This window comes from Corvus moneduloides, chromosome 5, assembly GCF_009650955.1.
Source record: "Corvus moneduloides isolate bCorMon1 chromosome 5, bCorMon1.pri, whole genome shotgun sequence".
NCBI lineage: Eukaryota > Metazoa > Chordata > Aves > Passeriformes > Corvidae > Corvus > Corvus moneduloides.
The window spans coordinates 72,373,012-72,390,087 of record NC_045480.1 but is presented as its reverse complement, the minus strand read 5'-3'; the positions used below and the strand labels follow the sequence as shown (position 1 = coordinate 72,390,087).

Here is a 17,076-nt window from a genome sequence, read left to right as displayed (position 1 = left end):
CGAGGCGGGAAGCGGGAGGAGCTGAGGCGGGCGGCGCAGAGGCGGGAAGTGCTGAGGGCACCGCGGGGCCGGAAGGAGAACATTTTGTTAAAAATAAAGGGGGGGGAAAAAAAGAGTTAAATTATTTATTGTAGTGAATAATCCGAAAGAAATAGCCATAGCTCTGTCCAGTGTTTACGGAGCCATCTGAGCGTGTGTCGAGAACCGTGTCAGGGATCTGATCGCAGGTTCACGGGCTCAGCTGTCGGACAAAATAATTTCAATTTTACCCCCCAAATCAACGCTTTGAGGAGTAAAACGCTTTAGTAAGCGGCGCGTTATAAGCATAGCAGTTGATCTGATTATGTTCTTAAACTGATTATTTTAAAATATTTGGTTGTTTGCTTTAAGCAACCGCAGTTCAGCTTCATCGCACCGCCTTTGGGAAATAACCTAATCTTTCCCTGGGCGGTGATCTAAACTGATCTGAAAACTTTTCCTTTTTCTTACTTCTCTTTTTTTTCCTCCCTTTACAAATCCTGAGACAGCCCTGGATTCTTCCTTATCCAACGGCTTGGTTTTTCATATTAATCTGTATTACTCCCCAGCGTAGAGCAAGTGGCAAAGCAAACCTGTTCCCGTTCAGTCCAGATCCCAGATGTTCCGTGTCCTCCCTCCCCTGTGCCCGTACAGCGTGGGGACTGGCAAGTAAGTACTGAGGCTTTGATTGCTTTGGCACGGGCGGTGAAATACTGTGTTGGTTCATATAAACTGGTTTTCACTTGCGGGTTCTTTGTGTATCTTCAACAAACAGGTGAATGACTCGTGGGTTGATAAGTTCCTTTGTAGCTCTTGTGGAATAACTTTTATCTGTATGCAGTCTAATACATCTGTTCATTGGGCTAGTCTCCCTGACCTCAGGGAAAAAAAAAAAGGGATTAAACTGTGTTTTGCAAGAAGTCATGTTGAAAAGCAGAGAAGGAAAACAGATTATTCCAACTTTCTCCCACAGATGAAGGCCTTTTCTACAGCAGGCAGGGCTGGGCCTGTGTGCTCACACACAAGAAAAAAAAAAGTACTTTGCTGCCTACTGGAAAAGCCAGAATTGCACAACCCTGCTATTTATTGCATCTCTTGATGGTTGTAATTCCTGTTAGCCCTCTGTTTCCAGAAACAGCCTGATTCCCAGGTCATGAGAAAACTTTTCTGATAGGATTATTTTGATACTTGTATCTATTGAGGTATGTAAGGACCTTTCCTTTTTTTCCTAGGATTGTGAAACATCAAATTAGCTGAATATTCCTTTTTGTTTTATGATTTAAGTATAGCTCTGTGTGACTTTGTACAGGGGAGGGCAGGAACTGGATTTACAGCTTCTCTCTTCCGTAAGTTTCCAACCAGTTGAAATACTGCCAGCTTCAGGGAAACAACTCCAGGTTTGTCCTTTATGAGAGAAAAAAAATGCAGGCATTCTGGGCCTGTGGGGTTTTTGTGTGATCTTCCAGCTAAAATTGTTCCGTGCTGTAGTAAAGTTAATTTCAGTGTCACAATAACTTCTCTTTTTAGTTGAAATTTCTTCGGTCGAAAGCAAAACTGCAAATAAATATGTTGTTTGGGCTAATTTAATATTTGTAATGCATAGGCTGGAAGATGGAGGTGGTTTTGGTGTGGCTGAGATGGTGCACTGTTTTTCTGACAACGGATTCCTAGAAGTCCAGAGCCTACACAGGCAAATCTGGGAAATGGAAAAATACTAGGAACTTTTCCATTGCTGTCAGTCATAAGTGGCTTAGGCAATAGGAGTCAGTGAGGGGAAGTGTGTTTTGTTCTCTTTCTGGGATGTTCGTGGTAGGTCAGAAGAGCTATAGAAAGTGTAGTCTCTTAACAATCCGTGTGACTGGTTATGAGCTGGGAATGCTGTGATGACATTTCTGGGACACTTGGGAAAAACGTCCTTTATAGTTATGTCTCTGTTATCACATAAAAGCCTTTCTGTGGACATTTGAGACCAGCAGCAGTCCAGACCAGTCTGAAACTTTCTCCTTGTCTCTGCTATTTAAATTTACATGATGACAGTGTCGTCACCCTGCTGAATCAACAGCAAGTCTGGCGTGATTGCTGAGATGTCCATAGTTCTGTCCTTCCCTCCGAAGGTCAGATTTTACACCTGGTTATCAAAGCTGTCGACGTGGTGCTCGGATTTGCCAGTGGATGCAGGTGTAAAGGGTGACAACAGCTGTAAATGTTGTGTGTGTATAATTCCCGTGGATTTTTGGTCACCAGCGTTCGCGCTCGCTGGCACAGCTTGTCCGTAGTGTCACTGGGTGAACATTAAAACATATGCTGTGACCTGGTGACAGCTCTTGTGCCAAGCATTGCAGTGGGTTTGAGTGCATCGAGGGTTGATTTTGAGGCAGAAATCTGTGGAAGTGGTGCTCTTCTGCAGGGCTGGCTCTGGGCACAAGGGGACATGAGCCGTGCGCTCACATTTCCATGTCACGCGTGTGACAGCTGTGATGTGGTGAGCTCAGGAGAAAGCCCAAGAAAGGTGCAGTAGGTGAGTACTTGTCCCCCCCAGCCCTCTCCATATTCCAGGCGTGTCTCCCGGGGGACATGAGCCCTGTTTGCTGGCTTTCCCCAACATTAAATGCCTCGCTCATATCTTATCACCTGTCATGTGGGCCTGGGCACGATGCTGATGTACCTGCCCTGCCGCAGGGCTTGCTCGCCCGGGATGGCTCAGGGGTGACCCGAGTCACTGAGGAGAGGTGAGTGAGAACTGCTTGACTGAAAGCCTTAAACGCCAGGCTGCTTCACAGCCCTTTTCTCATTCCAAACCACCCTTGCACTCAGAGCACAGGAGTGGGAGCCAGTAGATGGCAATGTATGACCGGACATGGGAAGACAGCATTTGTTTTGGGGGATTTTTGTGTTTTGTGGGAATTAGTTGTGCGTTTGTGGGGGTTTTTTCATTCCATTTTCTTTATTTTTCGTTTTAAGTCATAAATTTCACTTTGGTAGTGCAAGAGCTGTTGAGGTACTTGTAAGTTAATGGCAATAATGGCTGTGGTAACTTCCGAGAGTTGGGAAAGGCCTAGTGGAGTATGCAACAACCTGTAGTGAGGTTCTGCAATGAGTTGTTGTTACTGTACAGCAACCAAGTGCCTCATGTTCAAACAGAAAAGAAATAGGCCCTTCTCAAAGACAGGTGTACTCCCAAGATATCCCAGTGTATTCCACTGGATGTCAGTGTGAGAGGGAAGAGAGATGCATGGGGAGGATGTGCGTTCACTGAAGTTTTAGCTCCCAGTGCCCAGAGCAGCTCCACTCCATAAGCAGAAAGGAGATCTTCCAAAGGAGGAAGAGAGAGCACAGTTCCCTGTGTTTATTTTTTTCTTTGCTCCTTGTTTACTCAGGAGAAAGAACTCTTCCCCTTCTCTTTTCATCTCGTCTGATCTGAATGAACTGATGAGGAATCTCGCCTTGATTGCTGAGGAGAACTATCCCTTACAAGATGGACTTTGTTTATGTCACTTTCCAAGTTCTCATTTTCGTTCTACATCATGATCTGCCCTTGGTCCTCCTTCAGAGCCTTTCTGGCTTCTCTCTTTCTCTCCCTTCTCAGTTTCTCTTCCATCGCCCTGCCCCTCCCGCTGTCTGCTGTTCTTCACTCTCACCATCCTCCTGATTATTTTCCCTATTCCCTCTGTCGCTCCCTCCACCTTTTGTTTGTCTTTCCTCCAGACCCTTTCTCCTTCTGCCTGGATTCTCTCTTAATGAAGAAAATGAAGAGCTGCAAGGGAGAAAATCGTTTGTGTGGCTATTTTGATAGCGAGGAGGTTGAACATTGGCTTCACCAGGCCCCACGTTTTACTGTGGCAGCTGAATCTACTCTCCCTGTCTGGTTTGACACCATTCAGACAGAGAAAATTTCATGTGTACAGTCAGGCTGAGCAGAATCAACCTTTCCAGTTCCCTTCGTTGAACAAAGAAATTTTGAGCAGTTAAAGATAATATAAGCTGCATTTGGCTGATATGTAGTAGGATCAGAGCATATAGTGATCTTTTCGTTGCTTGGGTTTTTTTTTTCCTTTGCATTTGTATAGATGTGAAGGTGTAGGAACCCAGAGTGCCCAGAGTATTTCTCTGCCTGTTTTTAAGGGTTCTTGCCCCCCGAACAACACTGTTTTAGCCTCCAACCTTGGAAAAAATTACCAACGGTCAGACAAGAACTAGAAAATACAGTGGTGTGAATTAGGTGACAGACTACTATGTAAGATTGTCACAGGGTGAAAAATATAGAGGTTTTGGGCTTCTCTTTGTAGTAAATAGAGAAGAGTAAAAAATATCAAAATGGAGGATTGTTGTTGTTCTCCAAACCTTCTTCTCCTTCTTCTACCACTCCATTTCTGCAGTAAAAGTAATTTGGAATGATTGGATAGAGAATTCCGCAGTTCCTGGCTGTGTTACTGAATAATTGGTAGGAAAGTGAAAATAATATATGTTTTTAGTAACTATTGGTTAAATTATCTTTAAAAGGCCATGTAAATCTTGATAATTAGACTTCTCTCCTGCTTTCTGTGCTCTGTGTTATGCCTGGGTCACACTGGTGGCTCTGTTCCTCTGATAAGACTTAATAAACAACTATCCGGCAGCATTGAAACTCCAGGAAAAGTCTTGGTTTATCTTTGAAACTCCTTGCAAGGACTTTTAGAAAATTCTCTCCCATCAGAAGGGATTTGATTTATGGTACAGTTCAGTGTCATGAAGGTGTGGAAGATTTTACGTTGTGTGGCAATAAAATCACAACTCCACTATCTCAGTTTATAGCATTTAAGGACACCCAGCTGTGAGCAGTGCAGGCTTGCAGGTACATACATGACCATTTCTCTCTTTTTTCTTCAAAGATAGATATGTCTGTGTCCCAAACTACTCAAGCAGCTTCCTTCCTACTCAGGGAAGCACGTGTCTGGTTCACCTTCACCTTTGATTGTTCTGGAAGCCCTTCCTTGGAGCAGTTGCTGTTGAGGTTTAGGAGAAAAGGATTTTTATTACTGCAGGCACAGAAATTGGCACTGAGTGGTGGTGAAGGCAGCTGGGTGTCTCTTCCTGGTTTGCAGCCCCTTGCCTGGGACTCCAGCCTGTCCCTGACAGAAACTTCTGGCGATGGACACAGCAGGATTTCACAGCAGAGGGAGCATCGGTTTATGGCTCTGTGTATGGTCTCACAAGGGAACACTGTTCAATAGGCTTCAAAGTGATTCAGCCCTGGCATAACCGTGGCTGTGGCCACATGTAATATAGCCTGTAGCTCTTTAAAGAGGATTAGCCTTAGATCAGGGACAGCATTCATTGCTGGATTTCATGTAAAGTAGAATATGCTAATGAAATGGAAATGTCTATAGCAAACATTGCATAATATTGGGAACCTCAAAATTGAGCATTGTGTCTTGATATCCCTGCTGGGAGCCAAACTTTCATACTCTGGTTGTTGTTTCGAGAAAAACTGAAGTTTATAATACCACCATGAGCTCTCTGTAATAAATCAAGACCTAGCTTGCAGTTTTACAAGCAAAGTTAAAAATATAGCAACAAGCACTTGAAGGTAACTTTTCAGACTTTGTTGAAAAGTCTTAAAATATCTTCATTTGGGTTTTCTGCAGCAGGCATAGGCTTTGTTTCATCCTGTGTTCTCTCCCCATCTGCCCATCCATTGCTTTAAACACCGTTTTTGGGTTTACAGGGGTTGCAGCATCAGTCCTGCAGAGACACAGTGTTTCTGACATGCGTTTCTGAGCCACTGCACCTTTTTAAGGCACTTTCTGCCTGTACATCCACCTCCACCAGCAGCCCAGTAGGCTTCATTTGGCTCTCCTATTTCACTTTTATGCCAGTCTTCAGAACGCTTGAGATTTAGCGTTGTACAAATGTAAAAAAAAGTCTCAAGGTGACCCCCAGTTCCAACTGCCCGAGTCAAGGCATTTTGAAGGGTTTTATTTACAGATGCCACGGACATCTCTCAGCAAATAATTTCAGTGGGAGCTCTGGGGAGTCACTGTCCACTTCTCACCTCGGTCGCGTTGTCGCCTCTCAAGGAACCCGTTCTCCCTGGGTTTTTCAGCTGCACAGGAAACTTCTGGCCCTGGTCCGAAGCTGCCTCTGTGCCTGCCCTTGGAAGTGCTCAGGCCCGCTCCGGGTGCTTCCCTCCTCGCACAGGGAATTCCTGTGAGCTCCGTCGCACCAGCCCGGCCGTGTGTGTCTGCGGCCCGGGGTTTGGTGCTCACCAACGCCAAATATAACCCACAGTGATGGACATTAAATACCCCGATGGGCCCTTCTGCCTTTGTGCTCTTGAAGTGCCTCATCCCAGTCTGCTGGGGCATAAAAGTGCAAAGAAAGCCTTTGGGAAGAGGGTCCTTCTGGCTGCACTTCCAAAACGTGTGCTCTCATTGCTTAGTCGTTTTTTCTTTCTGTGCAGCTCCATATCTCAGGATTTTGTTGTTCTGGGATTTATTTTCCATGCTTTTATTTTTTTTTTTTATTTTGCTGTTTGGAAGGTTTGGGGTTTTTTTCTGTAGACGTGGAGGGTGGTGATACATATTCATGAAAGAGGAGTCTTTCCAGCCCCTGCCTGCGTTGACAAAGACTTAGCTGTTTCACACAGCAAGCTGACTGGAATTGTGTGGGGCCTGCCTGACCAGATTAGAGCAAACAGCCAGCTTATTCCTCCAGTCGTCAGGCCTCCCCTTCCTAACAATTTCCCCAATTGTCATTTTGACAAGGCTGTCATTAGGTGATGGCTTCTTTTGGCCATTTTCAGATAAAGATAATTTCCTTAACTTCCATTTTATTTGACAACAAGTAGTTTGGGAGAGAAAGGAAGTGCTTCAGTAGTTTATGGATTAAGGGTTTGTCACTTCAAAGGCATCTTTGATCTAAAAATATGTGCTGTACCAAATTCATTATGCCTTTTTTCCTTTTTTTTAGAACTTTTTAATTTATTGATCTGCCCCTTAATTATTCCTTTTCTTTTTTTTTTTTTTTTACATTCCCTAGTAGTACTTGGGATAGCAGTGGTGAGGGAAAAGCACCCAAGTGGCCTCTCTGAAAAGTCATGACCAGGGCAAAACAACAGGTGCTTTTGTTCTATACCCTGCTTTTAGCCAGAGGTCCTGCCTGCTCCTGCCATGGCAGCTCCATTAAAAACTGGGAGACAGAGAATAAGCTTCACATTTTGTGTTGGTCTGGGTCACTCCTCTGGTATAACTGGCCCAAAACCATGGCTCTGGTGTAGGCTGGAGATGGGTTTTGACTCCCTGATGCCCCTTTGGCCAGCTCCGTGTGGTGAGCAGTTGCCGTGTGGCTCTGTTCTGTGTCTGGGCTGCACCAAGAAATCCCAAACCTCATTCCCACAAACAAAACTAGAAAGGCTTTTTCCCCCAGGATGTTTGCAGCTGAAATGCTCTTCACAAGGGACTGAGCTTTGGAACAGGCAGGTGCAGTGGCCATCGCATATGTTGCTTCCCAGACCCCATCCACCCGGGGAGGGATGCTTGGAGATGGATTTGGGAATCCTTATGTGTGTGTCCCTTCCAACTTCAGATATTCCATTATTCTGTACGGGCAGAGTTTCTCTTTGGCTAGTTCTGCAGGGAGAGGGGGATGTAGTGGGGGTTTGAATATGGATCAAGAGCAGGGCTTTTCCTGCCTTAGCTGTGTCAGGCACCGGGCTTCACTTTCACCCCTCCTCTTCTTTTTAAGATCCACAAAACTCCATCCTTGGCTACAGCAGTGTAAATCCATGATGGTAGCCCATTATCCCAGCCCCACACAAGCTTAGCTGGAGCTGGAATTTGTCTTGTATTAATATTAATACCTGTTCTACCTAATTACTTCAGCTTTTCCTGTTGTATTACCTCCACATTATAGCAGCCAGCAAAGCACCTCCTTGCTGCTGGAGGCTGTTCTTGATCCCATTTCCAAACAGAAGCACTTCTGCTTCGGCTCTGGCTGGGGAAGCTGTGCAAGGGCCGGCTTTTTTTTTCTTCCCTTTTGCCTGCTAATTGGCTGAGACCACCAGAATTTGGAGGACACAGATGTCACTGATAGTTTGCCTAGGGAGCACATTCATGCCCATCTGTTGCAGTCTAGAAGGCTGTTCATATATCCACAAGGCCTTCATTTAATTCTTGTCAGAAAGTAATGTAAATCCAGTTTACCTCAGAGGTCACAGCCAAGATTTATGCCAATGAGCCCCCTGCAATTTACACACACTGTAGTTGTATAGGATGAAAAGAAACCCTTTCATGTTGGTGCATATTAACAAGAAAGCTTGCCTTAGGAGAGGCTTTTTGATTGAGATTCTTCCTTATTTTAATACAGCCAGTTGGGATAGCCAGCTTTACCAAAAGAAAACATCTAATCTTTAAGCCGGAGAAGTAAACTAGCTAACTAACTAAGTAAAGCCCCTAGCAAATCTATTTATTTTATAAAACCATCTTTTTGCGAAGAAAGGTAAATGCTCTAGGAAAACACAAGCATGTGTGCACTGAAATATTCAGGGAAACTGAATTCGCCTTCTGTGGGAGATGACAGTAACTCAATTATTGAAATCTTTGCTAAGTTATCTTGAGCCTGGCTTTTTTTGGTTGGGTTTTTTTTTGTGGTTTTTTTTTGGTTTTGGTTTTGGTTTTTTTTTTTCTGTTTGAGTTTTTAATCCCTCAAGCTGCCAAAGCCAAAAATAAAGCTGAGCTATTATTTTTGACAGGAGTGGTGGGAAGGACTCCAGAAGGCTCGTGCACAAATCCACGGGAGGGAGAGCAGCCGAGGGTGCTGTGTGATGTGCATGCTCCCTCTTACCTGCTGCAGGTAAAAACAGCAGCCTTAGTGTTCCATTGCTCTTCCAAGGACAATCTGCTGCAGATTTTTCTGTCTCCCTACAGAAAGCAATGGAAGATAAAATATCATAATATGGAGTGAAGGTGAGACTGTAACTCCAACAGCTACAACAGCTCTAGCACTGCCTCTGTGTCGTGATTTCACCCCTTGTCTTTATTTAGCAAGAGACTCTAACAGCCTAAGGAGCTTCCCTAAAAATGAGTGTGGCTTCATTAACCTCAGGGAAGCCCTGAGTGGAAGGGCTGCAGTACACCAAATGAGGCTGAAGGGAAAAGCTAGCAGTGCAAGTGGTGCAGGTACTTGAATTGAAAATGAGCTGTTAGAAAAGAAACACTCCTAAGTACTTTGGTTATTAAAATTGCTTGTAGGAGCAGGCAGAGAAAAGCAGGATACAAAGATGGATCAGGATGTGCCAACTTGATTACAAAAGCGTTTCAGAGTTGGGCACCTCTGCTGCTTTGGGCTCAGTGCAGTCTGAGGGTGTTCCTTTCATTTATGCTGGCTGCGCTCAGAAAGATCCTCCTCCCTTTTCCTCCTTCCTCTTCCCTAGTTTGCCTGGTCCATGGATTTTAAAATGTTTTGGGCGTGAAAATCAGTATCATTTGCACGGTGTCATAATGACCGGAGTGGTTTGGGATTAGGAGGCAGGAGAGCAAGGCGCCGCAATGAAAACAGGGCTCACATTCTAAGTTCCAGTGTAACACTTAAAATAATTAAAATGTTTATTTGAAAGTCAAAACAGCCTCAGTCATAAATAACTATCCATTCCTCAATTGATTGTGTCGAGTCCCAACCGAGAGCCCTGGGAATAAGGTTTATTTGCTTCCTGTTGGGATTAATCCATAAATGTAGTCTCCACATGGAACTCATCAGGTCTTTGCTTCCTCTTCATTAGTCTCCCTGGAACTGGAGGGTACCCTGAATAAGATGAAAATTAGGATAATATATTTTCAGAGAGAAAAGGTCTGGCGATCTCTAATTTGTGTTTCAGGACCATAATGCTGTGGAAAATTTCCCAAATTATGTTGTCCGAGAAACCGGCGCTTGTTATCCTTGCTGCATTTGAAGTTTGAATGCAGCAATTACATCTTCTTTTTCTTAAAGCCTCCAAAGCTAATTGCAGTCTTAAACCAGCTAGATTGACTCCCGGGCTTCCTTCCATCCACGGCAGAACTTAAAATTCCTTTCTCTGGACAGATCATTTGCTCTTCTAGCCCAAGGGCTCTGAAATGTCACAGTACGGCCCATTTCTTATTAAAGAGATCATTTCTCTGTCACCCATCCAATTCTTCCCTCCATCCCCCTTGTTCTGAGCCCTGGCTCCAATTAGAAGGCAACCACAGAAATGTATTTTCTCATCCCCTGAGACCTTTGGAATAATTTTTCCTCATGTTTGATGCGAGGAGTTATTTTAATCCAGGCTCCAACCAGAAATGGCACAGATTTTTTTTTTTTTTCCCCTCATAATTTCTGTTTCAAAGTGTCTAACAATTACATTGAGCATTTAAAAGCTAGGTTTGCCCAAAACTGGAGTAAAGGAGCTTTCCTGTCGCCAAGGAATGCTTAAATCCTCACCCTGATGCAAAACTGGTTTTATTACGTGTTTTCAAAGAGAATTTTTAAGTGCATGCTTAGGAAACATTTTTGTCCAGGCAGTTTTGCAGCAGGTCAGGCTGCAATTTTTACCACTTCAAAACCACCTCCTTAAAGTACCACTTGTTAGGATTTAAGGGAACTTTGAGAAAGCTGATTAGTAACCATTGAGAGGGTTCTAAAGGCCTCCAGAAGTTTTTGCTGTTCTGCTCTTGGGCTTTAGGCTCAAGTCCTGTGTTTCCCCAGGAAAGCTGCGTGCCTGGTTATTTCCCCCTCCCAGCTGTCACTCAACGCCACAGCTGTCACACAACACAACTTACAAAGTGGCATCTGTGTAAAGGATGCTGATGTGGTTTAAAGCTCTGTGGTGCATTTTAAGCTGATTTTATGATGCGAGTCATTGTCCCCAGTGGTGGGTCTCAAAAGACTCTCTACCTTCTGAGTACTAATGTACAGTTTATTGCACTTTTCTCTATGGTTCCAGCACTTCGGTGTTGCTGCCGTTGTAAATCATTATTTTATTACTCTGTGTCCTTGCTGTTTATTCAATTCTTTGGAAAAATGTACTTGAAGAAAAATCCCTTGCTTGCTGACATTCATAGATCACTGTTATGGACCTGGCAGTTTCCCGGTGAGTTAAATCCTCCCGATCCAAGGAAGCCAAGTGCTGTACTTCCACACTAATTTGAGCTTCCCTGCTAAGCCCCTGCAGCTCTTTGTGAGAGTGGCAGCTTGTGTGGCTCACAAAGCCACGGGGCCCTCCTGCCTGCAGTAAAGACCCAACAAGAGCTGGGCTTAAAAGTCTGATTTGGGACTCTGGGCTGCATCACAGAGAAGTGGAGCACATCCATGAGCTCCCTTGGGTGCTCCTAGTGCCATGTTATTTTTTGTAAAGGGAAATACCCCAGTGTTTGCTTGCTTTAGTTTGTCTTCACAGCAAATCGTGCTTATGAGCATTTATTTACAGGCTGCGAGGTGGCAGCTGAGCACAGGCCTTGTCCAATGTGCTTCTGCATGCTCTTGAAGCAGTTTCCAGGTCCCAGTTCCCAGGACTACTGTCCACAGTGGGTTCGAGGCAGGTGTATATGTGCTTGGTAGTCACTCGAGTGGGCTCCCTGAAAAATGAAATTTTTGAGAAATCAGTTACACAAAGAAATGGAGTCCAGGCCAGATGGCAGGGATGCTTCATCCCAACCTGGGAGGTACTCCTGGGGCAGCCACACACTCCTTCCCACAGGGCTGGGTAATCAGATAAATCATTTAGCAGATGTCAGTGCAGTTAACAGAGCAAGCAACACTGGCATAGGTGTGTTAGTGTGACTATGCTTTTCTTTTCCCTGATGGATACCCAGCAACTGGATCAGCTTGTCTAGACCTGGCAGGGAGCAGAGGACTCTGCTTTCTGCCTGTTGTCCCCAGGTTCAGAGGTCTGTCCCTGCCAGGGAAAGGGGACCTTTGTGAACTAGGATGTGGACTTGGACCTTGTGCCATGAGCAAATCCCGTTGTTGTGCCCTTTTTTTTAGACTCACCTTTGTCAGTGACAGGTAGTTCAGCCCCATCTCCTGCGTGGACTTTGGACCATGCTGTAGCTTTGTCCCCAGCCCTGTCTCTGGCCCAATCTCCTTTTGTTCCTGATGGGAGCCCCTAAATGGGCCCTGTGCCTGGTGCATCCACAGGGATGTGATCCCAGCACTCAGCTGTGCTCAGCTGGCTCAAACCCTGCAGAGGGTGGCCCTGGTGGCTTTTATTTGGGCCTAAAAAGATGGGGAACACTTTCTAGGTTTTCCTTCTGCCTTTATCCATGGCTCTGCCTCTGGCTGATCCCTTATTTGCTCTCCAGCTTCCCTTATGTGCTTGTGTGCCTTCCCTCGGTCTCCCTTTTACGGCTACTTTTTAAATTTCTCCTTTCTGTGACATTTGTCTGCGGAGTCAGCCAGAGCCCCACTGAGTAGCTCCTGCCTCCAGGCTCTTTGCTGATGAATCCCATCTTTTGCCCTGCTCCACCTGCCCTTCCAAGGCAGCCTCTCTGATCCTCTCTGCTTTCGCATGAGTGCATCTCTTTTGCCCTCTGCTTTTCAGTCTGGCAGCTTGCTCCTGCTCGGTGCTGTTTGAGAGCACAGCCTTATCTGCCACCAGCTCCGGGATCCAGCGATCCCAGAGCCACAGGAAAAAGGGAAAAAACTGCCTGGAAGTGTAGCAGTTAAACTGTGAGTGGTTTCCAGTCAGCAGAGCAAACTGTGCCTGCGTGTGTGTTCCACTTCCTCCTTCACAGCCGTAGTGTTTCCCCAATTTTAGATATGTTTTCACTGAGGCCGTTACTGGCTGTATTGCTTCAAACTGCAGGAACAGTTTTCTAAGTGAAACCATCATCACATTGGTGGGGAGAAAATAAACAAACCCGAAATATTTATTTTGTGCTTAGTTTTTGAAAGCTGTCCAAGTGTTCGGGCAGGTGCTGAGCCAGATACCTGTCATGGAAATGCTGGGGGTTTCCTGCATCACCACGGGCAATGCCCTAAGCACCTGGAGGGCTTGCAGTGGGACATACACGGAGAACATTCACACACGGGATGGCATCCCAGGGTAAAAGAGAGAGTCTCCATGGACTGGGAAATGCACGCAGCATCCCCCACTCTGCCATTCAGTCCAGGCTAACTGCGTGCGACAGCCTCCCAGGGTGAGAGCATCCCAGGTGCAAAGGGCTTCAGCACAGTCCCGACAGTCACTTCCCTGCTTGGGATGTCACGGCTCCATTGATGAGCCCGTCCTGCCTCCCTGGCACCTCGGAGATGTTCCCCTCACACACTGTCACCAGGACCCTGCAGTGATTTCACACACTCCTCTAATAAAGTCCTCCGAGGCTGTCATGTATTTTCATGTATTTCCCCTATTATTTCCCCCTGCTTGAGCCTTTCAGATAATTGATGATACTTTAGTTAATCATTTTCCCCCTCCTTTGTTTGCCAGGTACCTCAGCCTTGAAGGGATCCTTTTCATTTGGACCCCGTGTCTTCTCCTAAGTAATTGATCACCGGGCACCCGGGGACACCCAATTCACAGCCGAGTGGGATCAGCCCTCATGAATAATCAAAGCGCCGTGGCCGTGCTGCTGCAGGAGTGCGAGCGAGCTCTGGACACGCTCCTGGCGGCAGAGGCCGGCACGGGCGAGGGAGAGGAGCGGGAATACCGGCGGTGCCAAGGTGAGCTCTCCCCAGGAGCGGCGGCAGGACTCCAGCCCTCAGCCAGCCCTCAGCCCTGCCCTATTTTTCTTCTCCGGGCAGATGAGTGTCAAGAGATGCCTGGATTTCGAGGCCATGAATGGGATGCGGGCTACAGGCAGGCAGGGAAAGAAGTCCACTTTGTTGCAGTGAATTGCTGTCAGTTCTAATTTTAGGCTTCAGTAAACATGAGGCTGTAAGGAACAGTTTAGTTTGGGAAGAACAATGCCCAAAAGTTTGCTGATGCACATAAATTTCAGTTATTAAAAAAAAAGAGAGAGAGAAAGGAAAAAAAAGGATGCAACTTCTGAATAAGGGCACATATTTCCTCTCCTTTCATAGGAACTGGGGGAGGGTCCTCTCTGTTTGTCAGCTTCTCCTCATATATTAAAGACCTCATTGCCTGAATCTTTATCTTGTAAAATGTGTGTGACCTCTGTAAGTGGTGTCCAAGGGGAAAAAAAAAAAAAACAACAAACCTTCCAATATCCCTCTTGAAAGGAAAACCCATGCTGGCTAAAGGCTGGAATAAATAACCAGGAAAGGAAGCAGTGTTTAGCGAGAGCTGTAATAAAAGGATTCCTCATTTGTTTCAATGCTGGCGTTACCTGCTGGAAACCAGCAGCTATTTCGGTATCGCCGTGGCGCTGTGAAGGGAGAATTTATTATTTCTTAATTCCAGCGGAATTAAGGTTTCCCTTTGCGTGACACATCTGCGGCACTGCCCGTTTTCCAGTTTGATGTTAATAATGTTTAGTTTTGCCTTGCTTGAGTGGCTCGGCCGCAACGTTAATGTGATCTTTAAAACCCTTTGTTTGTCCCGGGGCGCGGAGCCGTTGAGAATATGTTTTTCCGACCATCCTTGTTCTTGCTGGGAGGTCAGCTGCCTTTTTCTGAAGCACCTAAGTCTGTTTGCGCTGGAGGGTGGCGTGTAGGTTTCTGTTATGGATACTGGAAGATTTTTCTCCCCTCTCCTTTTGTTTCCAACAAAGGGTACTTTGTTTCCTCGTCACAAATTCTTTTAAGTTTTATTATGGCTCTGCAGAATAGGCTCTTGAACTCCTAATCAGGTAGCGCTTTTCCCTCCCCTCATCCTCCTCCCTCCTTTTCTCCTATTAAATACCACAAAGTATGAGAAATAATCAGTTTAGTTCCAGATAAGGTAAATCAGTGCCCTTATAATCACTCGATTAGACACGGTCCTTCAGGTAAACTGCTTCAGGAAATGGGCGATCAGAGCCTGAAGTGCTGCTCGGGCTTTTCCGAGGGCCGTGTTCCCATCAGCTGAAAGAGAAATACCCAGCAGCGGGGTGGTGACAGCGACATTAATAACTGCTGGGGCTCACTGCCCGGGGAAGGCAGGGCCCTGCAGGTCGGCGGCTCTCGGCTTCGGGGGGACCCTCCCAGAGCTCTCGGGGTTGCCTTTGTTCCCCCCGGCTTTTTCAGACCTGGTGCAGGAAGGACTGAAAGCCAAATCCATCGAAATGGTGGGGAGAGGGGAGAGGAGGAGCACATCCTTATCTGACTTCAGGGGGCAGAATGGGTGTTGGGTGGGTCTGGATTTCTTCTTTATTTCTTTTTTAGGCTAGAAATCATTCCAGTCCACTTCTGTGCCCATTCAACCTTCTTTAATTAATGAGTTTATCTTGCCAGCGATAAGAACAGCTCTCTGTTACAAGGGTTAAACTCTTGTCCTTGGAGCTGGATCTTCCTTAGGAAAAGACTTAGGAAGTTCAGTCTTTCTACATGGGAGATAAGTCTTTCTGTCCATAGTTTTGTGTTCCTTGTGATGAGATGAATATCCCTGTGATGAGGTAGGATATCTCTGCTCCAGCACTGATTTTCTGGTGACAGGTGTGAGGGTGAGAGCACGACCTCCTCTCCCCATTAGCTCTGGCACTTGGCCACCTTGCCAGCACGGAGGGCTGAGCCCCTTCAGGCACCACTTCAAGAGGATAAGGAAACCGGGCTTCACGTTCAGCCAGGATGTGTAACGGGAAGATTTCCAAACCCCATGTTTCTTTGGGACAGCAACAAGTGAGAAAACGTGGGTTGGAAAAAGCAGTAGCATTGTCAACTTGACTTTTTGGAAGAGCGCCCTAAATATCCAACTTCCTGGTTTTTCCTAAGAAAACCATACTGGTGAATGTGCTGCAATACGAGCATGTAATATCCTTCTGATGAAGTTCATTTTCTACAGTCCCTGCATAAAGGATTGATTAAAAATATGTAGTAATGCATTTATTGTGTTGCCTCGTTAAAGCAATGATGGTCTCTGAGCAGGGGTTTTTCGGGGGATTAATGGCCAGAAGGGGCCAGATCTGCAGCTGATGATCACCATTAACCCCATCTGGTCAATAATCCTTGTTAATCCACTTTTATTGGCCAGAGAGGCTGCCCAGCCGAGTGGTTAGCACGGCACAGCACATCCACATCACCCCTGTTGCAAGGAAAATGAAATGTGGGCTGTGGCTGAACAGAAGGGAGAGATCCAAGCCCAAATCTCTGGCTGTGTGCTCCTAGCAGTTGCATCCTCAGCTGGGTCAGGTTGGAGATCCAACCAAAGCTGATGGCGTGGCTTAGGATGAGTATGGAGAGGGAACAGGGAGGGAGAAACTGCTCAATTTTCATTATTCGTTATAAGCCCTTAGATTTCTGTCCAACTGCTATCTATGGTCCAGGTTTATCTCCCGGGTTGGAAGTGGCTTTCTGGGATGGCTCTGCCACTGTCACCTGAGCAGGAGGGACAGATCTTCTGTGCTGTTGACCCCGCTGTCCTCTCCTCACACAGGGGAACAGGTTTCCTCCCGCCTCTTCTGGAGCGGCTCTTCACGCCCAGGCAGCCACCGACTTCCTGCTAAAAGCCTTTTTAATGGCTGAAGGCTCCCATTTACCTGGAGGGCAGTGCAGCCAAGGGGAACGGATGGCAGGCCAGCTTCCCTTCCCTCCCCACGAGGCTGGTGACAAGGGCTAAGAGCTGGGAGCAACTGGGAGAAGGCCTTTTTGAGAGATTGGTGTCGTGAGTGCTGCGGCTGAACCTCCTGCAATATCCTCACCTGCTCTTTGACCCTTTCAGCTCTGCTTCCTGAGGATGTGAGGAGCCTTCTGGAGGAGGCAAAGGAAATGAAGTGGCCCTTTGTGCCGGAGAGGTGGCAATACAAACAAGACCTTGGCCCAGAAGACAAAACAAACCTGCAAGATATGATCAGCGCCAGGCTCCCTGACTTGCTGGTATGAAGTTCAACACACCTGTGGTGTAAAGTGTCCTGCTGAGGGGCTTGGGGGGTTTCGCAGGGCAATTCTGGTTCTGTTTCCACTAAGGTAGTGCTCCCCTCTCCCCTCAAGGACTGGCATTAGAATAACACTAAAATGCCAAGTGTTCACATC

The 17,076-nt window shown here is 46.2% G+C and overlaps 1 protein-coding gene across 7 annotated transcripts in view; it reads left to right on the top strand.

Moving 5' to 3' along the window:
* The first annotated feature begins 86 nt into the window (after positions 1–86).
* ALPK1 (alpha kinase 1) overlaps positions 87–17,076 on the top strand; it is a 39,474-nt gene continuing 22,484 nt past the window's right edge. For 3 of the 7 annotated variants that reach the window (XR_004240237.1, XM_032109427.1, XM_032109425.1), the window contains exons 1-4: positions 87–687; positions 8,747–8,847; positions 13,439–13,671; positions 16,766–16,920. Coding sequence is in view for 6 of the 7 variants with exons in the window: in XM_032109427.1 (XP_031965318.1) it covers positions 13,551–13,671; positions 16,766–16,920 (276 nt within the window). In the remaining variant the exon portion in view is untranslated. Of the gene's footprint in view, positions 688–1,035; positions 1,221–8,746; positions 8,848–13,438; positions 13,672–16,765; positions 16,921–17,076 lie in introns of those variants that run through there. The other 4 variants (XM_032109422.1, XM_032109426.1, XM_032109424.1 and 1 more) reach the window with 4 other exon arrangements.